Source organism: Lineus longissimus, chromosome 17 (genome assembly GCF_910592395.1).
Source record: "Lineus longissimus chromosome 17, tnLinLong1.2, whole genome shotgun sequence".
Lineage (NCBI taxonomy): Eukaryota > Metazoa > Nemertea > Pilidiophora > Heteronemertea > Lineidae > Lineus > Lineus longissimus.
The window spans coordinates 1,187,571-1,211,651 of record NC_088324.1 but is presented as its reverse complement, the minus strand read 5'-3'; the positions used below and the strand labels follow the sequence as shown (position 1 = coordinate 1,211,651).

At 42.2% G+C, this 24,081-nt stretch overlaps 2 protein-coding genes across 4 annotated transcripts; both read left to right on the top strand.

Moving 5' to 3' along the window:
* The first annotated feature begins 431 nt into the window (after positions 1-431).
* LOC135501566 (grancalcin-like) lies at positions 432-13,140 on the top strand. 3 transcript variants are annotated; one of them, XM_064793725.1, is made up of 12 exons: positions 870-1,097; positions 2,038-2,088; positions 2,823-2,885; positions 3,890-4,050; positions 4,705-4,764; positions 5,858-5,954; positions 6,405-6,429; positions 8,455-8,476; positions 9,319-9,469; positions 9,878-10,006; positions 10,950-11,023; positions 12,178-13,140. In XM_064793725.1, exons 1-12 carry the CDS (start codon positions 980-982, stop codon positions 12,202-12,204), a joined length of 978 nt encoding a protein of 325 aa, XP_064649795.1. In that variant the 5' UTR covers positions 870-979; the 3' UTR covers positions 12,205-13,140. The 3 variants fall into 3 exon arrangements, with proteins under 3 accessions (XP_064649797.1, XP_064649795.1, XP_064649796.1); XM_064793727.1 differs by lacking the exons at positions 870-1,097; positions 2,038-2,088 and adding an exon at positions 432-466; XM_064793726.1 differs by lacking the exon at positions 2,038-2,088.
* A 3,812-nt stretch (positions 13,141-16,952) lies between these two features.
* On the top strand, positions 16,953-20,704 carry LOC135501514 (mu-type opioid receptor-like). The gene is made up of 3 exons (XM_064793664.1): positions 16,953-17,037; positions 17,477-17,813; positions 18,077-20,704. Exons 2-3 carry the CDS (start codon positions 17,494-17,496, stop codon positions 18,720-18,722), a joined length of 966 nt encoding a protein of 321 aa, XP_064649734.1. The 5' UTR covers positions 16,953-17,037; positions 17,477-17,493; the 3' UTR covers positions 18,723-20,704.
* The last annotated feature ends 3,377 nt before the right edge of the window (positions 20,705-24,081 follow it).

Here is a 24,081-nt window from a genome sequence, read left to right as displayed (position 1 = left end):
AGTCTTATTCAAGCCTAATTAGCGCCACTTTCTCTTACAAAACGTTTTATTTTATCAATAAATAACAAAATACGATCATTACAAAACAAAATCTAATTCTGGAGGGTCGTAAGGTGATTTTATGGAGAACTATAAATTTCGCAGGTTTAGTGGTGATGCGATAGCCTCTTTGCAAATGGAAAAAATATTTCCTTTTCTATATCCGCAGTACTGCTTTTCAAAATGGTCGGAACTTACGAGTGGAGGCGTTGTGAGAAACGAAATCAACGCCTCTGCGATTCTGTTTGGAGACGGCACAGTGTGCTACAGCAATACTCTCTTGCCCAGATGTAGCCCCGATATTTCCTGCCAGTCCCATCAGCGAAAGCTCCCAGGAGAGAGGACACATAATACAACCCCTCTGGCCAAATTTTTTCATTTTGAAACGACCATTGCCGGAAAAAACGAGATCCATGGATGTCACGTGGTTAGCGTGAGGTGATAATAGAGGGCATCTTGGATTGACGTACTAAATTAGTTATAACAATAAACAACTAACATTTTCAGTCTAGCCTCGCCACAAATCCACCCTCTAGTGTGCCCCATTTTTGTTTGTTAAACAGAGCACTGGGTGTGCAGCCTCGATATGAGCATCAGCAATATGCTATTTTCAAATTTATAGTTTTACCACTTAGTTTAGAAGATGAGTATCATAATATGAATTGAACGTAAATGCTTTTGACCCGACGACGAGAGAGACATTCGTACATTGTAGGCCCATTTTGCCGTTGGTAGGGGCTGCGGAACTTGCCTATTGTTGGATGATAAACGATGACCTACATTCTTGTAACGTAAAAACACCTATCTATGAACCTACCTGCAAAGGCCTTGGTGGTATTGAAGCTAATAATCATACATCTGTACATATCTAACGTCTTCGCCGGATCCATGTCATATAGTTTTTGACAAGCAACTTGATAAGTACCTTCAAGAAGGGAGTATGAGCGAATTCTTTGAGGAAGTATTTGGGTCGTCAAGCTCAGATGATGACTATGACTTTGACGTGGATTACAAGAAGGGAAAGAGCAAAAGACACAACAAGGGGAAGAAGGCAAAGTGCAAGTACACCTGCTGAATGTTAGGCCTTTACGGGCTGACCAGAGGCACCAACCTTTTGGCTAGAACCCGAAGCCTGCAAGGCGGACCCGAAAGCAGCTAGAACTCTTTCAAAGTGAGGTGATGCCAATTTCAAGTGTGGGAGTGTGTAGAACAACCTCCAAAGTTTATGGGAATTCACTTTGTTTTCAAAGAGTTCTCGTTGCTTTAGAATTTAAAGTGATACTATGATGTGATTTACAACTTTGCGGAAATACGTCCGTTTTTAATTGTTGATCACGAATGTAAAGCTCAAATTTTCCATTTTTGATTAGATTTATCATAAAATCGCTGAATGTAAACCACCGCGACCGCGAAAATGTTCATGTTGTGACGTCATCAACGAAAACGGCATCAAAGCGAGCCGTCCCGGCGGGATTAAACCATCAATTTCTAGAAAACGTGCATTTCGATTCGAAAACCTTACCGATTTATGAGAAAGTGACGTAGTCATTTGTCAAAAACAGCTAAAACATTATATGGTGAAATTTGGCACGAGTTACCCTTCTATCCAAAATGGAGGTGCCTTTGGTTAACTCTAATGTTAGAAACCTAAAATACAGTGTTATTGGATTTTGCCCGTGTTGATGATAAAGACCGTGAATCAGTAAAGGCCATTTGATAAATTGAAAATGCCAATTAACCTCCTTAGGCCCGTGCTTGGCCAGAAACAACCGTCCTTGCCTTATCCAAAAGAGCCCAGCGTCCCCAATTCTCAAGCGAGATGTACCAAACTTGTGTCATACAAGTCAACTAAGTATGCGATAGGTTGATACTGTCAAAGTAGGACAATAGCTCTCTGTCAAGTGTCATCGTGAGTCAGCCTTACACGTGCCAGGTCACTAGCACCAAGCATGGACAGGTCTCGTTATTCTAATGTCTCATGAATATTCGCCTTTTCAGGTTCCATATTTGCAGTGCATTCGGTGGCGGATGGTACTCTCACCGATCGAGGTTGGCATCTCGCGATTTCGCATTCCGCGAGGAATGTAATAAGCCTCCCAAGGGTATTTAATGGGTGCTCATGGTTGAAGTGAGGCAGCTTGGCAACTTGGTATACTATACTGGTCACAATTAACCTATGTTCCGTTTGCACCGACAAAACTGACTACAGTTACAGACTGGTTTTTCAATGATGCAGGGAGGGGGGGATTACGCATGTAGGTGAGAGACCGTAGGGCTCGGACAAAATATTGTGAATCTTATTATGTGCGGTTACATCCGAATCGATTATTATTCGTGGGAAAAATGTGCTCTATATTTAGTTTCCTTAAAGCATCAATTTCTGAGAACCAGCCATTCATGTAGTCTGTTTTGTCTGTGCAAGCAGAGAGCAAAAGCGAGCAAAATGCAAGACACAAATGGTGATCTCGGCTTGTGCGTAGTCGAACACTCTATCCACTCACTCCATGATCTCCCCAAGTGTCTTCCTCAACGACACAGAGATCGAGCCATGCCAATGACCATCTGTCCACGAGTCAAATCTTCTACCTTCTGGTTATAAGCCCAGTGCCCTACCCACTAGCCCACTGATCTCCCAGGCCTCTAGCTAGATCATCATTTGCTTCTTTTCCCATTTCCTATTGACCTTTGCTTTTACTCGTCGCTTTTACTTGTTGCCTTATCTTTGCTTTTACTCCTGACCTTTGTTCTTGGCTTTGTCAATGTAACGTTTGTTTTCACTTCAGGCCGGCAGCAGCATGCACCGCCTCCACAACACCACCACCATGGCCCTCCCCCCGCCATACAGGGTAAGTTAATAATTAACCCACTTGATCATGTTCTGCAAGGTATTCTCCATTCTTACATTGTTTTTGTCAGTCCTACAAGTAAACAGGGACCAGTTATGTTAACTGCATCCTTTTTGCAAATTTTGAAAATTTCTGAATTAAAAATAAAATGTTCGCAACTTTAATTTTGGCAGAATACAAAATGTATTTTTCTTTAAAAGTACATTTTTGTGATTGTCGGGTGGATTTCGCTTAGTCGCAATAATATGCCGGCAGAAATTTGGTGGTTTACAGCAGAAATTAACATTGCAGTTGTTATTGGCCATTAATTACGGCATTGTTGAAAGATACATTCATGAAGTATTTATCGGTACACAAACCAGAAAGTATTCCAACTCATGTTCAATTTGAGCCCTATAAACATAAACCGTGGTCGCCTGGAATTATACGAGCGAACGCTACGGCACCTCCCACTGCTCCGAGTCAAAGTATGTAAACATTGACCTTATACAACATGATTTGCTTTATTTTTGGTACTTGTCATATGAATAACTGTTAGTGGTATGTACTCAACGTGTATTTACAATCATGATATTCACTGATTTGTGACTTATTTCTATACACCAGTTCTTTGCGCAGATTTATCTAAACAAGTTTCCATTGGCCTTAAAAATAACTGAATATTGCTTGAATGGAAATTTCCTAAACTTGTGAAAAAGTATTCTTTGATTGGAAAACTGAACGAAATTTTGTAACACACAAAAATAAATATTTGAGAAATTTTTCGATCTTTAATTTGAACTCAGAAGCTGAATTTGAAGCGATCATGTTACTGTAAATATACCCAGGCAAAAGTCTCCATCCAAGGATATTTAATGGGGATTAATCATGAACGTTCCATCCATGGATAGGTGATGGAGAACCTTCATCAGCTATCCATGAATGGACCCCCGTGGATGGAACGTACATTGGCCATCAACTATCAGTGGACTTTTGCCTGTGTACATATTTATGTATTTCTCCAGGCCACGGACAGCCACCCCACGCCCAGACGCAGATGATGCAGAACCAATGGCAGCAAGAGCAGCACTACCAGCAGTATCAACACTTCAGCCAACAGAGTCAGGTCTACGGAAGCTATGGCAACCAGTTTCAACAGAATGTCTTCAGTATAAACCCTTCTCAGGTGAGCATAGTGGAAAAGTGGTTACAGCCAAGGACTTCTGACTGAAAGGATTGGTTCAAATCCCTGCTTAACCACTTTGTTGTCTCCATAATTGAGTTCAATGTGCTGAGTGGCTGCCTCTCAACCTCCCCCAGAGGTGGGGGATGATGTCGCGCTTCGAATAGGGTTGTCTTGGAATAGTCCTATTAACGCTGGTGTTTGTAGTCTGATATTTCAAATACAGCATCCCGCTTTGCACTTTAATCCCAGTTTATACTGAAACCTTTCAGTAGATCTGTGTCAGTACTACAACTAGAGCATTTTAGCACGGTAGGGTACATTACCAAGATGAAACTTCAGACAGTATTACTGGGAAGGGATTTAGTAACTTCTGTAGTTACTTGCAGCACTCAAACTGGAAAGTACCCAAGATTCACTCCGTGGATAGCTTAAACTTGCACAATCATCATGATAATGAAAATGTGCCGGTGTGCTTGCATAGAACAGTTTGAATCTTTAACAGGCAAGACTGTCGAGACCAAGGTAATAATTTCACATCTTACCCTAGTGAATCGATGTGGTATGATGTGGATTTACTCAGACAAAGGGGACTAAACAATTCTTTCACACTAAGATTTTAATCACAGTATAACTATTTTCTATTTTCCGTCACAGGCACTTGCATTCAATACGGAACAGGAATTCCAAAGAGACTTCAATGAGTACGCCAACCCGGTAAGTAATTCCTCATAGCTCCATACATTGTTAAAATCCCTAAACTGTGCATGTCATGAGACATACTGATAATGGGTCGTCCATCTAATAGTACGTGCACTTTCCGATAGGTCAGGAGCTCCTCCCCACCATTTCCACATGCGACAACACTATCGCCAGACTACCCTTGTATACATGCGATACCACTGGAGCCCAGACTACCCTTGTTTACATGCGATACCACTGGAGCCCAGACTACCCTTGTTTACATGCGATACCACTGGAGCCCAGACTACCCTTGTTTACATGCGATACCACTGGAGCCCAGACTACCCTTGTATACATGCGATACCACTGGAGCCCAGACTACCCTTGTATACATGCGATACCACTGGAGCCCAGACTACCCTTGTTTACATGCGATACCACTGGAGCCCAGACTACCCTTGTTTACAAGCGATACCACTGGAGCCCAGACTACGCTTGTTAACATGCGATACCAGGGGAGCCCAGACTACCCTTGCCAACCTGATATAACGCGAGGCAAGATCACAATTGATTTTTTAAGCCTTTTAGCAGTTAGATTGTCAATGTTTGACCGCGACGCATCAAATACTGCGTGGGGTTGTGAATCTGAAATTTAGATTATGTTATTCCGGACAGTCGGGCAAGTAAATGGTGAAAAATAAACTGGTAGTTGACCACGGAATTTTTTTGATAATCGACAAATTAGACAGACTTTGATATTTCCACTCTTTTCAGCCAACTGGCAGAAAAAACTCAAAACACGCCCCCTATTACCCAATTAGCAAAATTCGAAATTAATTTTTTCATCAAATAATTTCTTTATATCTGTAGACTTGCCACAACAAATAATTTTTCAATACCTCTCCAAATATGTACTTGAGAGTTAAAAACATGCACTCGTCTAATTGATAGGCCTCGACCTCTCCAACCTATGAATATTCATTAGTGGTCTTGTCTCACGCCAGTGCCCAGACCGCCACCTGCAATAAAACTAGAGGACAGACCACCACTGGATGAGCCTGATCTCATTGAAGAGAACGCCCTGATTGATGAGATATTTGATGAATGTGTTGACTTCTCTTGGCAGACTCTAGGAGGCATCCAAGCAGAGGAACTTCACAATTTCATGAACAGGCATCCAAAAATCAAAAATCAAAAATCAAAAATCAAGAACTTCTATGGAAGTAAGTGATACCAGATATTCATAAGTGAGCCGACTCCTTTAACCCTTTCAGTGCCTGACCCCCAGCAGCCAGGTAAATGTTGGAGTTAATACACAAGCGCCATCTTCGAACAAGCTCTGTAAACGATCCTGGCTTCACAAATCACATATCTCGGCTTTACAGGTGTTTTTCAGTTCTTTTTTTCAATTGCTAGGTGTCTCTAGCAGTACTGGTAGCGTACTTGAAGTTCGACCCTGATTTGCTCTGGCAGTGAAATGATTCTTCAGACAGTGTCAAATGAAGAAAACCAATCGACTGTTTTGAATCCAATTCATCAGATGTAGGTCTGTTTTGACCTTTTGTAACAACATAGAATAGAGTGCACTCAATGAAATTGTCGTCTGTTGATCGTTAACCCTTTAGCATTTCACAGCTTCATGACTGTAATGTTTGATCATTTCCTCATTGCAGTCTCTTGGAGCATGGAACTTTGCAAGTAAGTGCGATCATTGACAAACATAAACTGTAGGGGGGAGGGGAATGACTTTTTTGGAAGGTCAAAAGTCACCTTGATCAATTTTATGTCAACATGCTATGTCGCATCGAAGCATACTCTGTTGGAAAGGACGCAGCCATTCCTAGCGCATGTCCGTTTAACCGTCTGTTATTGAATAAATTCTAATTGTGCATATAATTAACAACGCATAGCTTTTACTCCACATAATTTCTCTATTTCGGAAATTTCGCAGAATCTACCAGAAAAACCCGAAATCCGCTGTTATATGGACAAGCTCCAGTTGGTAAACAGCACATTTCCTTTTTCAAAATTTGAAAAATGTTTTATTAAAGTGGAGAAAAACTGTTTGACATTTTGTAACTTTATCATTCACGTCGGTTTGTTTACTATTTACAACACGAGCCCACTAGAGTGTGTTTCGATATACTATGCGCATTGAAAACCTATAATTCATCGCTGTTTTCACGAAGTGACAAATCAACAAATTTTCAATTATGAGGTTTTGCCACCAAACCTAATCATATAGGTCAATGGTTCTTCACTCAAATTTGTAGATCTGTACATGAAGTCGTTTAGAACATACAACCAAATAAGTTTTGCGAATCAACAGAGTGCCAACGGACAATTTCCACCTCCGTCTAAATTTTAAGTTTTTCGTTGACTATAAGTTGATGCCCACTCCATAGGGACACCCAAACCTAAGAGCCAAGAGCCAAGAGCCAAAAGTCACGACCAACTTTTGTTTACAGGACAGATAGGCGTACGTACTTCTCTATCACTGCGTCATCGACACGGTCCTACTGGTCAATGTTATATCCAACACGTGATAGCAGGTCATGTGATCTTTGCGATTTCGCGGGACTACACTTGGAGCATCATCCATTCTTTATAGTGGGTCAGGGCCAATACAGGGCCGATTTAGAGGGGGTGGGGGGGGGGCATGGCAGGGCAAGGGGGCACTCCCAAAAATGTGCATTTTGCAAAAGGTAGGGTTTTTCCCTCAGAAGTAGAAACGGAAAACCCCCCCCCCCCCCCTCCCCACGGTCCTGCTGTACATCGCCATTGTACATCATATACTGTACTGTTGCATGCATGTTGGTGATCTGATCGACCGAGAGCCGTATCATGCAACCACCAGCCATATAATATTATCAAAGTGGCTATTCTTACGGTACCGTAACAACAAAAATTTCAGCGATTTTAAGGGGTTTAAACTGAGGATTAGGGGACAAGGATTAGTGTTAGAGAAGAGTTAAGGAGGGGTTAGTGTTAGGAGTAAGGGACAGGGTCTGGATTAGGTTTGGGGTAGGATTAAGGCTCAAAAGGGAAAATGATCGCCGTAAGAATAGCCAGTTTTTCGCATGTAAAATGCATTAGAGACCGCCGTAATAATAGCCACAATATATACTGTTTTATGTTTTACCGACGACGGTATTACTACCAAGTGCTATTGTTTTCAACGTAAAATCGCTGGTAGGCCCCAGGCGATTTTATGGGGAGCTGGCATGCCCATCCGGATCCATTTTTGACGGCCCGAATGACAAACACGTGTGACTGGACAGAGTGTATGAAGTGCAGGCTCAATGTACACCGTATTGTACAGACGGCGTAACGATAGTACGATAAAAAATCCAGGCTGCAGACAACCCCACGCCTGTCCAGGCGGCGATGTCTTACAACGTCATAAACGGTTACAAAAAAACTTTATTCATGAGCACCTGTTGGCCCCGGGCTCCAAAATATAATAATTATATTCATTTGCTTATATTTTCCCTTTGCTCGTGGCTTTCCTGGCGGCGCTTGGCTCTTAAATAAGAGTATTGGCTCTTGGCTCTTGGCTCTTGGCTCTTGGCTCTTGGCTCTTGGCTCTTGGCTCTTGGCTCTTAGTTTAGGGTGTCCCCACATCATTGCAATAGCATGTATCTTTGGGATATACTGAAAGACCGTGATCATGTGGCAACATGCCTTGAGTGAAAAATTAACCTCCCCTTTGTTGTCTTTCAGGATCATGATAATGATGCTGGACGTATCCTTCTAGCAGTTGACATAATTGTTTATCATTAGCGTTGAAAAAAGGATTTAAATGGGAAAGGGTGAGGGTTTTCATCTAGAATATGAAGTTTAGAACCGGACAAAAGCTCCAGGCTGTCTACACCAGAATTTGGACTTAAATGGGGATGGGTGAGGGTTTTCATCTAGAATATATAGTGTAGAACCGGGCAAAAGCTCCAGGCTGTCTACACCAGAATTTGGATTTAAATGGTGAAGGGTGAGGGCTTTCATCTAGAATATGAAGTGTAGAACCGGGCAAAAGCTCCAGGCTGTCTACACCAGAATTTGGATTTAAATGGGAAGGGTGAGGGTTTTCATCTAGAATATGAAGTGTAGAACCGGGCAAAGCTCCAGGCTGTCTACACCAGAATTTGGATTTAAATGGGGAAGGGTGAGGGTTTTCATCTAGAATATGAAGTGTAGAACCGGGCAAAGCTCCAGGCTGTCTACACCAGAATTTGGATTTAAATGGGGAAGGAGTATTCACATAGAACATAAGAACAGAACACGGCCAGGTTGTTCAAAACAATTTTTATCCCTAACGCTGGCGTTAGAAGTCGTTAGAAACTTAACTGAAATAGATAACGCCAAGTTTAATTAACGCCAGCGTTAGCGACATAATTGAACAACCATGCCCTGAGCATTTTGGTTTGGACAAAAGTTGCCGTGTGTGTACCATGAAGTTGGTCCTAGGGCTGTTTGCCCCAACCAAGTGTCTAATACCCGTACACAGGATTGTGAAATAACGATGTTGGGCTCATTTTGGAAGGATGGGAAGAAATCACAGAACCACGATTATCTTTAACCCTCTCCCAGCGTAACAAGGATGGTATCATGCAGTACGGAGAGTTCAAAGAGCTGTTGCAATGTCTTCTTCACTGGCATCAACTGTTCACAACGTACGACCTGGATCGGTCTGGCTTTGTCGAGGCGAATGAGCTGCTTAATATCACCATGAGGAAATTTGGTGGGTTGTTTGATGAAATTTCTTGGCAAGCGACCTCCGGCAAGTTGGTCGATTTCATTGGCCTATTGTTTGATTGATCGGAGGGAAAATATTTTCAATCAAAATGTTTCCCGGGTTTGATATATTGAATGAGAAGCTGGGGTAAAATGATTGTGTGATTATTGAAATCTTCGAGAGAAACCAGCCATGCTGCACTCAATATCGTGAGGTCAGATGATTTTATAAAGTCTTGAGAGACAGAATTTGGTTCCACACCAAAGCAGACCAAGTTATACACCAAGCAGATTAAGTGCGGGAAAGTCAGGGAAATCTTTGCATTATGAATATCTCAATTTTGAAGTCAAAATATAAAAACATGATTGTGCAACGCGAAAGTTTTTGATCTATAGATTTGTAATTGATTTACAGGGTACAACCTTTCTCAGAAAGCCGTAACAACACTACTCAAACGTTACTCGCGTGCATTAGATGACGGCCGATGCCTTATTGCCTTTGATGACTTTGTGGCACTTTCAGTGCGACTCCGAGCATACACAGGTAAGAGCATGGCTTGATGACTCTGAGCATACACAGGTAAGAGCATAGCTCGATGACTCTGAGCATACACAGGTAAGATAATGGCTTGATGACTCTGAGCATACACAGGTAAGATAATGGCTTGATGACTCTGAGAATACACAGGTAAGATAATGGCTTGATGACTCTGAGCATACACAGGTGAGATAATGGCTTGATGACTCTGAGCATACACAGGTAAGATAATGGCTTGATGACTCTGAGCATACACAGACTAGAGCATAGCTTGATGACTCTGAGCATACACAGGTAAGATAATGGCTTGATGACTCTGAGCATACACAGACTAGAGCATAGCTTGATGACTCCGAGCATATACAGGTAAGAGCATAGCTTGATGACTCCGAGCATACACAGGTGAGAGCATAGCTTGATGACTCTGAGCATACACAGGTGAGAGCATAGCTTGACTACTTCAAGCATACACAGGTGAGAGCATAGCTTGACGACTCCGAGCATACACAGGTGAGAGCAGAGCTTGATGGCTTTAAGCATACACAGGTGAGAGCATGGCTTGACGACTCCGAGCATACACAGGTGAGAGCATAGCTTGATGACTCCGAGCATACACCGGTGAGAGCACAGCTCGATGACTCTGAGCATACAAAGGTGAGAGCAAAGCCTGATAGTCAGTCAGGCTTGGACGAAAAATTACCTGACATTGGCAGTACGCCAGGCCCGCAGCTACACACACAACAGGAGAGGTTAACCATTAGTAGACAAAATATAGTGTTTGTCACGAGCCATGTCACATCAACCAAGACAAGTGGCACGCACTCGTACATGTCTCCACCTATCCTCATTACCGTTGGCCGAGATGCCACGTGCAGTGAATAGAATCTGGTATGCTGTCGACACTCGAGTCAACCCCACTTTTATTGATCCAGCTATATTCATGTTACAGAAGCCTTTCGTGCGCGTGACCGGATGAACCACAACGGCCAAGAGACAGGACGAACAGAATTCGGTTATGATGATGTAAGTGCCATTTCAGAAAATTTCTCTTGCCACTTGCATGTGAATAGAGGGGGAGGTAGGAGCTGGGGGGTCCAATCGCTGGTCGTTCGGGGTCTGATGTGCGTACACAATTAGGGGATTCACTCGGGTTTGATTAGTGACAGATATATATCTGTACAAGCTTAAATAACGCTTCGCTGTACTGTGCGCCAACAGTGGTCTCTCCCATTTCACGCAGGTCTCTGCCTGGAGGCTCACTTGGCGGAGACTAAAGACGCTATCCTCAGAGAAGACAGCTCTCTCTGCCTGGAGGTTCGCTTGGTGGAGACCAAAGTCACTAACCTCAGAGAAGACAGGTCCCTCTGCCTGGAGGTTCGCTTGGTGGAGACCAAAGTCACTAACCTCGGAGAAGACAGGTCTCTCTGCCTGGAGGTTCACTTGGTGGAGACCAAAGTCACTAACCTCAGAGAAGACAGGTCTCTCTGCCTGGAGGTTCGCTTGGTGGAGACCAAAGTCACTAACCTCAGAGAAGACAGGTCTCTCTGCCTGGAGGTTCGCTTGGTGGAGACCAAAGACGCTATCCTCAGTGAAGACAGCTCTCTCAGCCTGGAGGTTCACTTGGTGGAGACCAAAGTCACTAACCTCAGTGAAGACAGGTCCCTCTGCCTGGAGGTTCACTTGGTGGAGACCAAAGTCACTAACCTCAGAGAAGACAGGTCTCTCTGCCTGGAGGTTCACTTGGTGGAGACCGAAGTCATTAACCTCAGAGAAGACAGGTCTCTCTGCCTGGAGGTTCACTTGGTGGAGACCAAAGTCACTAACCTCAGAGAAGACAGGTATCTCTGCCTGGAGGTTCGCTTGGTGGAGACCAAAGTCACTAACCTCAGAGAAGACAGGTCTCTCTGCCTGGAGGTTCACTTGGTGGAGACCAAAGTCACTAACCTCAGAGAAGACAGGTCTCTCTGCCTGGAGGTTCACTTGGTGGAGACCAAAGTCACTAACCTCAGAGAAGACAGGTCTCTCTGCCTGGAGGTTCACTTGGTGGAGACCAAAGTCACTAAGACAGGTTTCTCTGTCTGGATATTGCGGATCCCTTGGAGGAGACTGAACATCAGACTAGACATATTACTTTGCCTGGAGGACCAATGTTGTAATGATTTGTTCTTTCTTTTCAGTTCATCCAGTGTGTGATGTGTCTGTAGACCGGTGTAAAAGTAAAAAGTGTCCCCCCGGAAAAAGTGTCCGGCCCTATTGTATTCTGCAATATGGTTCTATAGAGACCCTGACCGTCAATAGCTCAGAGATTGAAGCGCATAATAGAATCCTTTGTTCCCGGACATTTTATCCTAGGACATTTTAAACTTCTACACCGGCAGCGAGAGACCATGAATAACGCCGCGGGCTATATACCAAAGAACTCCTTCCGTCCATGTAGCTGTAGTCTTGTTTCTCTTGACTTTCTGATGTCAGTCAATCCACGAACATTTACCTGGGAGTGTGTTGAATTCATCCAACAGCGATAGTGCGATCCATGACAGGATTTAGATCAGAACAATATCAGGGGGACTTTTCAAAGTGCACGAGGAATTTTTGATTGCATGAGGATGTATTGTCATCACGTTTATTATGTTATCATTAAAAAATTGCCTTTTTAATTCATCGTATTATAAAATGTCAAGTTTTGTAGGTCTGGAAACACTTTTCCGCACGGTTAAGTCGCTGTTTTCCCTGGCCGTCTTAAATGCTCAATCTATGGTTCAAAACATTGTGATGAGACCATGTGGAGAACCTTCAAAAACTTATTTTCAAGGAGTTGGATTTCAAAAAAAATTATTATTTCGTTAACTTATACTTGTATTTATCAACAACAAAATGCACTATTTAATTGATATTTCATGGAATTTGAAATGATTCCAGCCATGTTGTTTTGTAGGTTAGAATGGGGTAATTGTAGCCCCGGTTTATTTGTACCCCATTCTACCTTATATGTTATCATTATATTCAATGATATTTATTTTGCCTTCCACATCCTTTTGGTCGATAGAATTCCAGTCGAGAACATTTTTCAGAGTATCATCGTAAATATCTCCTCCGCCATAAATGTAGAAAGTTGAAAATAAATTGCTATATAGTCCAGATTTTGACGTTATAGTTTGCTTTTCAGTAGAGTAAAAATCACTTCGCGTTGTCGTTGTAGACTAACATGACTAACTGATGTCTTACGTCTGAAAAAGCCACCAGAAGGTTTGGAGAAACCTGGTGTTTGATAGCAATTATAAGTTGTCAATCAATATATAAGGCATTCTAATTCATACAGAGACCTCAACTGCCATGAAAGGATATCATCTCCCTAAACCTTAAGTGCACAAATTCTCATACGAAAGTCATCGTTTTCACCAACTAGACCCTACTCAATCCCACAGTTGCAGTATCGACAAGCTATTTCACAATGAAAGAACACGGTTCTTACAAACTTACAAACTACATATGTTCAAGGCGTAGACTTAATCATGTAGGTTCATTCGGAGCAAAATTCTGGGGCCATCATCCATCTGTACGTGAGTGACACTCCCCGCACGTGAATCGTTTTTGCCCTTAATCATCGAAAATACGTCAAATGTAATGAAACTCGTGGCGGAAATAATATTGGGAGAGGCTTCTTTCTGAGTAAGCATGATATGCCTAGCGCTTCCACCAGGCAGCCAGATGCTGACTGAACAGGTCGTACTGACGAAACGACTATGTTCAAAATGTGTATTCAGGCTGAACAGGTAAAACTGGTAGTAGAGTGTTATGCAGGGTATTCAGTGAAAATCGGGTATGTCTTTCAATTGGCTATACAGATGGCATTGAAACCTGCCCCTTTAAATAAAGAATTGGGTCACCTTTGCCTAAGCTCTGTGTACACTGACAACATTTCAGGAAACAACAGGACACAACACAAGTGGACACAACCAGACACAAAAATTAGGCCTTGTATACACTAGGTAACAAGTTTGGATACATGTTTGGATACATGTTGCTAGATGTGTCCAGAAAATAAGCGGGAAAGCATATTTCCTGAAGAAAAATGGCTCCTACAAAGAGGAAAAAAATTTGTTGTGGCAGCTGCAGCGGTAATTTTTACAGTGATTTTGGAGAGAAGGAGGGCACAGAGGTTGAAAGAAAAGAGACTGTGGACATGGCCATGGATAACATTGAGAGAAAGACATAGGTCTATCATTGTCTGCTGAAAGAGCTGAGGATTGGGGACAAACCCTCCTACAAAAATTCCTCAGAATGGACGAGACATCATTTGATGAACTGCTAGCGAAGGTAGAACCGCATATAAAGAAGAAGGACACCCATCTACAGGTAGATCAGCTGACTTGAAGCTGATTTCTGATTGGTCAGAACTAGGATACATTTGGAAACATGTGTCCAAATAATTGCATTTCAATTTATTTGCAACAAGTGGACACAAATGTGGCAACTTGTGTCGAGAAAATTGTTACCCTGTGTACACTATTGAAATTTTTGGAAACATCGTGTATCCACTTGTGTTGTGTCCACTTGTATCCTAAAATGTGTCCAGTGTACACAGGACTTAAGCTATGAACCAACTAACATGCACCTTGCTCACAGAAGGATCACCATGTTTCATGTGTGTCAGCGATATGTACACAACACTTGTTTTAAGCTGTAGCAGGTCGGAGAAACGGGTATGTCAATAGCATTCCGCGAAGTTACTATTTATAGCTCACAAGGTCATTTGCATAAGATATTGATGACGTTTTAGTCACGTGACAGTCGGACATCGACACTTATTTCTACGCATTTGAGCTTATTTCAAGGTCAATTATCTTTGACCCTGCAATGTTTTTAGCATGAATGATACCATAGAGTCAGAGAGAGAAATATTCAGAACAATTATGTAGTAATGTATTTCCAACACTCGGACATGTGCCAGATTGAATCTAACTGCCCTAGTTAGAAAGCCTGAATCCATTACGAAACCGCATGTTTGTCCGACATTGCCTGTAATTCAGCGATAGGGAAATAGAGGGCAGCAGCTGCAGTGACGTCATCTTCGCGGAATGCTATTGTGACTGGGACTGGACATCCATGCAGCAATAAAATAAAACAAAATGACATGCAGGAAAAAAATATCGTCAGTGTGTGATACAATAAGTGCTGTTTAGATTTGAGGATATGAATTGTTAGAAAATGCTATTGTACATGTTGTAAATCTCAAACTTCAATCCAATATGATGTCTGCGATGGTGCTGCTCACAAATACTCTCCGTGAACAAGTTAAAGTTCAGTCTGTGTTAATTACCTTCTGGCAGATCAAGCAGTTCAAACCTAGATACGCATTCCATGAACCAAGTGGTCGGTGCCGTACGCACACGAAAGTGACGCTGCGTCTTATGCAAGTATCAATTCGTTTCTTGTACCCCCCCCCCCCTCCACAAGGGTAGTTAAGCTATCACCACTAATCTTTGCCGATGCTTGAGTAGTATTTATTTTTCCTTTAGTGAAAATTTGGCGAAGCTGGAAAGAATAAGGATGCTAATGTGTCGATGTCTTGTCGAACATACAGCCTTACCCAGTAAAATTAGTTCGGTTACTTTATATGACGGTGATAACTGATATATTGTTGATGGTGATGTCTTGACGAAAGAAAAAGTAGCATTGGTGAAAAAAGGGTGATGCTTGAGCCTTAAGATGTCGTTATAGGGTGATAAGGTGTCGTACCCTTGAGGAGGGGGGGGGGGGTACAAGACACGAATTGATACTTGCATTAATCTGATCGAAGTAACAACAATCAGCAAGATACGAGCCCGATTTGGCGCGATACGGAACAGTTATGACTTACGTAATTCGGGTTGACATTTTTAAGATTTGGTTCACGATTCAGTAGAGGCGCCACCACTCTTTGCCAACTTTACTGTACTAGTTCTTTTTTTCCCGGTGTCGGTGCGTGGATGGATCCCGGTGTCGGTGCGTGGATGGATCCCGGTGTCGGTGCGTGGATGGATCCCGGTGTCGGTGCGTGGATGGATCCCGGTGTCGGTGCGTGGATGGTTCCCGAGAAGTAGAATTTACATCCATGGAACAGACGTGGCAGCTGCAACGAAATAAAGGGGTCAATCACTATGTAAATACACCCTGGTGACGAGGTTGGTTGGTCAACAGGAAAATGTTCATCGGCGCCTTGAATCGTGGGGGGATTGCTTTCTCTCAAACACCGATATCAACTTGGTACCGATGAATTTTGCAGTTTGTTATCCACTGAATTCATCTATATTTGTCACGTGCAGGAATGCCAACTGAACAAGTATAGACACATTGAAATGTGCAGTGTCAAGTCTGGCCTGCATCTCTTGTCAGTTTCCAATCAGGCCGATACCTAGGTACTTCCCCCAACGTTTCTAGCTCTGCAGGCCTGGTTGTTCGAAATCCCATGACTTAACATGTTATCTTAATATTTCACGTTAAACCTCAAAATGTTACTTAATCTAACGTAACGTTAAAATTGAGCTGTTCAGAGTTAGCCACCACGTTAGCCAACATGATGTTAATTTTTTGATGTTAGTTCCCAAAAACTCTTTATAAAGTTTCCAAAAGCTCTAAAACCTTTACTTCCGAGATACACCACAAAAACATCGACAGCGCTATAGTTCAACTTTCCTGAAGTCTTTGTACTTTGAATTTACTATAACCAGTAAAAAACGCTGAAAAAATTATATACGTCAACTCCGAGTCGACCTCGTTTTTTCCTTTTTGGAAAGTAGCTGAATTGTGACAATAGGCTACTTGGGTTACCCCCTCCGGTACTGGCATCCTATTACACATGTCATAATGTGAAAAACAGGAACAAATCACGAAAGAAATCATGTTCCCGCAGGCGGTAAACATGAGACAAAAACCGGGTTCATGACACATCTGCGGGTTATCTGCGTTTTCATTAGCGACGCAAGTAAAGTACGCAAAGGTCTTATTTCTCATAAGTCAATGAGGTGAACACATCAGCATCGCCACGGCGAATCCATGTAGGTACTAAGTTTTAATTGTTACTGAAATTGGCCATGGTCTGCTCCAAGTTTGAAGTGGATCATCCATATCCCGTACGATTTACCTTAGAGAAACCAACTCGGTTTCTCTTATCGTAAACCAAACGGGATGATTAAGATTTGTTTTTAGGCTGCGGATGCGGAAAGTTACGTCCTACTATACACTCTTGTAAAAACAGCCTTTCAATCAATAGAATATTCTGACAGAAAATAAAAAACTGACTAAAAATCTAAAAAGAAGCCATTTGGCTAATGCGTACTAAGGTCAACGAAGTCGACGCAATATTGCATTAAATACTCGGTAGGGCTTTATATTAAGATAGTTTGTGTTTTTGGAAACAAAGACGTTCTCTGGCAATATTTCTAAAATCATATTTATTGATATAATTGGTCCATTGATTTGGAAATTCTCTTTTAGATTTATTCGGGATTGTTATGATGGATAACCAAACAGACTCGCAGCAAGATGAATTATACTGCCCCGGGTCTATCTGCGCCACAATGGCGCAAGTTCTGGTCTTCTCGCAAAAATGGGTTCCACTTTTGATCATTGCTTTTGGTTTGGTCGGCAACATGCTACTGGTTGCTATCACGAACAAGGAGGAGAATCGGAGAATAAGTACGTGTGTGTACATGACGGCGCTAGGAGTGGAGGACACAGTTTATTTGATGGTGTTCTTAATTCATACGATACTCTGGCAGCACGAGGTATTGGTGTGGGACCTTTCAAAGGAGCACAGAGACATGGTCTTCAGGTAAGCCGATATAAGAGACTGACTGAATAGCGCTAACCTATCTATTACCAGCGCTTTTGCAGCATAGTGTTTGGGTGTAAGACTCAAGAAGGACACGACAGGTAGATTTCAGGTTAGTCGAAACGTAAGACATACTTGGTTGCGCTAATGTATCTAGCATCATTATTTCAGCGGTGTGCTGATTGGGTATCGGATCTCTCCAAGAAGGACACACTGTTATACGTCTTACGTCCAATATAGTCGTGATCGTGATTTCATTTCAGTGTCATCATATTCCTCCTCTTTGAATTCTCCAAGTCGTCGAAGCTGACCCTTGCAGCCATGACGGTCGACCGCGCCTATGTCGTGTTGCACCCCCTAGCGGCGAAAACAGTATGCAACCCCTCAAAAGCAAAGAAAGTCATCATCGCAATAACCATCCTACTGGCTGCTTGGAATAGCTACTTCTTCGTCCCAAATTATAATTCGTCAACTTGGAAGGATGTTTTGATTAAATCTTTAGAGGTGATTTTTGCTACTATTCTACCTTTCACGGTTGTATTTGTGTCAAATATTCTAATCGCTTTGGAGCTGAAACTAGCTGCGAAGAGGCGGACAGGGATGACTGATGGAGCCAAGAGTGGAAAGGAGGTTCAGTTGACAAGGATGCTCATGTTGATTTCGGCCGCTTTCGTCATATGCATTTCACCACTGGCTGTGTATGATCTGCTTCAGGCCTCACCGTACATCAATGCGATGTATGACATGCGTAATCCTTACTGGGCGTTGAGGTTTTATCTTGAGAACTGGTATATGGTCCAGTTTAACAACTTGAATCATGCGTGCAATTTTTACATCTACGTACTTGGTGGAGGGAAGAACCACAGGAATGATGTCAAAAATATCTTCCGGTGTTTGCGCCGTTCGTAATTAGCATAAAGCGTGGGGCCACGAACAGACTCCATTTTTCATTTTTCACATACAGGAAAATTATTCACGATGATATTTTTGTTTCCGTTACTGAGTGTTTCTCTCATTGAAAGAAAGGTTGACTTTTTTTCTGTGGTTGCCGATATCAAAAAGTCATGGTCTCTCTTGCTGCCAAACGCGCTTGTAAAACACTGAAACGTGGGGAACTACCACAGGTGTTACATAGGAGCACTGTTTCTGGGTTAACTCGGCTTCATCTCTTTTTACCAGTGCTGCATGATCCAGAGAGGTTAAAACAAGAGCAATCTCACTGTCAAAAAGAAAGCCTGCATGAAGGAATTTACCCAAATTATCCCCTGTGGCCATGTTTATTTTTGAAAATTGGCCCATGGGACAATTTAGGAAATATCATGTAGTCACTAAAGGTTTATCGCAGTGACGGTTTGTGAGATGCTTCGGGTGGCTTATACATGTATTTACACTGCTGATACACGTGACTGATACACGTCTAGGCCTGTGACGTTAGTATGGGGGACAACCAAAGATCAATGTTTCTTGGTTAAATCGGCATTTGGAGGTTGCTGTACCCTCTCTCTTTACCAGTACTGTTTTATCAAAGAGGCTGAAACAAGAGTAATCTGGGCACAACTTATTCTAAAGGGGGGACCAGAATTATTTTCCCTCACACGATGGATGCACCATATAGTTCTATTGTGCAAGGGAAAATAATTCTGGCCCATCCTGTAGCTTAACTCTTATATCCTCTCCTTACTTCATCGAGACTTGGGACGCGCTTTCTCCGGCTTGACAGAAAAATTTCACAACAACGGAACCAGTTGCCATAAACACACCAAAGGCACCTGCGTAGTTTCGAATCCCTGGGATGCAAGTCATGTGATCGTTATCACGGTTATGCCGAGGGATTCGTTGTAGCCAGGGTGTCTCATTGCGACATCTGTAGGAGGGGATCGTTGTAACCAGGGTGTCTCTTTGTGACATCTGTAGGAGGGGATCGTTGTAACCAGGGTGTCTCATTGTGACATCTGTAGGAGGGGATCGTTGTAACCAGGGTGTCTCATTGTGACATCTGTAGGAGGGGATCGTTGTAACCAGGGTGTCTCATTGTGACATCTATAGGAGGGGATCGTTGTAACCAGGGTGTCTCATTGTGACATCTGTAGGAGGGGATCGTTGTAACCAGGGTGTCTCATTGTGACATCTGTAGGAGGGGATCGTTGTAACCAGGGTGTCTCATTGTGACATCTGTAGGAGGGGATCGCTGTAACCAGGGTGTCTCATTATGACATCTGTAGGAGGGGATCGTTGTAACCAGGGTGTCTCATTGTGACATCTGTAGGAGGGGATCGTTGTAACCAGGGTGTCTCATTGTGACATCTGTAGGAGGGGATCGTTGTAACCAGGGGTCTCATTGTGACATCTGTAGGAGGGGATCGCTGTAACCAGGGTGTCTCATTATGACATCTGTAGGAGGGGATCGTTGTAACCAGGGTGTCTCATTGCGACATCTATAGGAGGGGATCGCTGTAACCAGGGTGTCTTATTGTGACATCTGTAGGAGGGGATCATTGTAACCAGGGTGTCTCTTTGTGACATCTATAGGATGGAATCAAAGTCTAATTCAAATCGAAGACGGAGACGGAGATCTTGGTCATCACATTTGCAAAAAGATTACAAAGTAATCGCAACTCATTCACGTTATTCACGACTCCAACTGTTTTGCATAGTAAGAATACTACATGTATATTTCATCATGGCACACAGCATTAATCTTTTATATCTACCTGCTTGCCGAAAATTGGAAAGTTTCAGAAATCTTAATGGCCATCTACACTACTAAATCTATAGACTTCCAAGGAAATCACGGCAACCGTGCGCACTGTCTCTTTGAAACTTCACCTAACCTTTCACTACCTTTCCGTTCACAAAATGATCGATTCTCAGTCTAAACATTTGCCGGGAATGTGGACTTTTTAGCGTTATTCAGGAATTTTGTCTGATCTAAAACTCACGGAAATTGCCGGAAATTGCCGAAGTTGACCGTTCCGTGTTGATGACGTCATCAGTAGCGAACAAAGTGACAGACCACTGAAGAGCAGTCACTTTGCACCTTCCGCCCTGCCATCTGTTGGAGACTCAGGAACCAAAATGTCTCATATCTTGCTGAAGAAAAATTGCTAATGTGGTTGTGGCTTAAGCCATACCACGGGTAACTTTTCTAGTAAAGATAAAGCTCGTGCGTCAAAACTAGAAATAATATAGAAAGTCATAATAATACACATTGTCAATAAACTCAATGAACGGACATTTATTAATAGCTTAATACATTAACACACCTCTGATTATGAGGCACTTAAAATAGTGGTTCAATGAGGTATTTGTGTATTGCATAATGATAGGAAAATATGACAAAACAAGAACTTAATGAAGCGCAGCTTTGCGAGAGGAGGAAAAACTATGCGAAAATAGTTTAAAATACATACCAGTTCGCTTACAAAGGCATTAAAACGCTTGAACTGATGAAAGGCTTCCGGCTAATGCCAGCTAATAGTTCGATAATTTCAAAACAAAACATGAAAATTTGTTGTTAGTACTATTGATTACAAATGCTCGCTTCCAAGTTTCATTGTACACTTGCGAGGGTATAGAAAGTGCTCGCCATGATGGGAGACGGATGGATATACTTAGTTACCTTATTCCTTGTTATGTTTCGACAAAGGTAAGACAGCTGTATCAAAAATCGTCCTTGCCGGGTTGTAACATCACCTTCGAAAGTCACGTCAGCTAATTTTCAATTTATCAACTCTGTTGAACTCTTGTTGAAACTTTTTGAATGAAAAAAAACCCACAAGATTCCAACGTCACTTCTACAAGCGTTTATACTTGTACAAGTGTCTCAGGGGCGGAGTTATCTTAAATGTAGAAACAGATTTTGACCTGTTGACCACCACTGTCGGCCACCAGCAGTGACGGATCATGTGATGGTTATTCTATGATTTCACCACAATACCCTCACACCAACTTTCTATGTTTGCTGTCATTGCAGCCAAGCTACAAGTAATGACACTATTCAGACATTCCTAGACACGCTTCTCACCGACTATGACCCGCGTATTCGCCCGCATCAGTGTGAGTATTGAACTATGGCAGGTTGAGAACAGAGACAAGACCACTAATGAATATTCATAGGTTGGAGGGTGGAGGGTCGAGGCCTATCAATTAGACGAGTGCATGTTTTTTACTCTCAAGTACATATTTGGAGAGGTATTGAAAAAATATTTGCTGTGGCAAGTCTACAGATATAAAGAAATTATTTGATGAAAAAATTAATTTCGAATTTTGCTAATTGGGTAATAGGGGGCGTGTTTTGAGTTTTTTCTGCCAGTTGGCTGAAAACAGTGGAAATATCAAAGTCTGTCTAATTTGTCGATTATAAAAAAATTTCCGTGGTCAATCACCAATTTCCATCGCACCAGTTACTCGCAAGACTAACCCGTATATCATATCCGAATTTCAGTTTCACTACTTGACGCATTCTTTGATGCGTCGCGGTCAAACATTGACAATTTAACTGCTAAAAGGCTTAAAAAATCAATTGTGGTCTTGTCTCAACAGCAACTTGATTAGGATCCTCATGCGTATACCGATAAAACTCTGTAGCAAGAGGATGAATTCGGTGCACATTTCTATCCGTTTTCGTGAAAGGATCAGTGATAAATTTCTGATGTTGACTTCCCTACTGATATGTTACCAGACACGCATCTCGCCAATTATGAAGCCCGCCCCCGTATTCGCCCGCATCAGTGTGAAATATTGAACTATTCAGGCAGTCCCTGACACGTGTCTCGCCAACTATGACGCGTGTACTTGCTCGCATCCGTGTCAATTGCAACTCATATTATTGTAATCTTCTGAGGACAAATCGGTAACTTTTGACAAGGTGTTCACTGAAGGAGTTCTTAATTTCGTTGCTATTGATATATTGTCTTTTACACATTAAGAGGTCAGTCCCAAGTTTGTACAGAAAACATGATGGACCAGTGTGGCGGGGATAGTAGTCCTAGGGCTGATAGTCCGTATAACAATAGCCCGCATTGCTAAATGTTTTGGTTAGGGTTAGCGGTACAATAGATCATGCTGCTTAATTGGTCAAATACAATGCTACCGGACTATGACTCCAGGGGGACTATATCCGCTGTCACACCGGTAACACAGCCCAATTCTATGTTCCATTGGCTCCTAGAGTTGTACATTTCCAATGGTGGTCATTACTAACAGGTGGTTATTAATCTTTTGATTGACCTTATGGAAATGTACATGACTTTCAGACCAATCGGGCTTAATATAGGGTCTATATTGGTATATTTTCCAATATTTATAGTGGGTGGTATACCAAGTCAACAAAGACTGACCTCTTAAGGTCGATCTTAGTCAAGGGGTTTTAGCAGATTCAGCAGAGTCAGCGCTCGAGGAACTTTTATTGATGCGTAACCACAACGCTCCCCTGAACTGTGACAGCAATGGTTTTCAATGGTCCGCTGATTTGCGCCCATATTTCGAAACGCACTCTAGTGGGCTCGTGCCGAATAGTAAACAACCGATGTGAATGATAACGTTTCATAATTTAAAGCAGTTTTTCTCCACTTTTATAAAAAAATTTCAAATGGAAATGTGCTGTTAACCAACTGGAGCTTGTCCATATAACCGCGGATTTTGGGTTTTTCGAGTAGATTTCCGCGAAATTTCCGAAATAGAGAAATTATGAGGAGTAGAAGATATATTTTGTTCTACATAATTAGACTTATTTTAAATAATCGGCGGTTACATGGACATGCGCTAGGAATGGCTGCGTCCTTTCCAACAGAGTATGCTTCAATGCGACATAGCATGTTGACATAAAATTGATCAAGGTGATTTTTGACCTTCCCAAAAAGTCATTTTTTTCGGGGTAATCCAGAAATACGATCCAGTTATGTCACACTGTTCGCTTAGATGCTTCGTACGTAAGGCACCGTACCAGAATTACTTTTTTGAATAATTGTCATCAATTATCACGAGTTGAAGTTGGGCAGTTTTGCGCCAAGCATGGGTACAGATCGACCTTAATGTGTAAAAGAGTATTATATCTCGGGTTGGTTTCGTTATACCCTTAGATAAGAGATACATGATAAGAGACTTTATGAAAACTATTTAAGAGGGGCTACCACCGTCACGATGACCGCAAGTTTTGGGGCCGGGGTTACTAAAAAGATGTTCAGGAACTTGCCGTCGATCCTCATTACAACAAGGCATTTTTTCTATGATTATCTGTTTTAAATGTCCTTCATCCGATGGGTTACGA

Bases quoted from the DNA above. Each gene is read 5' to 3' on its own strand.
- LOC135501514 (XM_064793664.1), top strand. From the start codon at position 17,494: ATGATGGATAACCAAACAGACTCGCAGCAAGATGAATTATACTGCCCC. The intron at 17,814-18,076 runs GTAAGCCGATAT...ATTTCATTTCAG, and splicing joins CACAGAGACATGGTCTTCAG to TGTCATCATATTCCTCCTCT.
- LOC135501566 (XM_064793725.1), top strand. From the start codon at position 980: ATGAGCGAATTCTTTGAGGAAGTATTTGGGTCGTCAAGCTCAGATGAT. The intron at 6,430-8,454 runs GTAAGTGCGATC...GTTGTCTTTCAG, and splicing joins TGGAGCATGGAACTTTGCAA to GATCATGATAATGATGCTGG. The intron at 10,007-10,949 runs GTAAGAGCATGG...TTCATGTTACAG, and splicing joins GCGACTCCGAGCATACACAG to AAGCCTTTCGTGCGCGTGAC.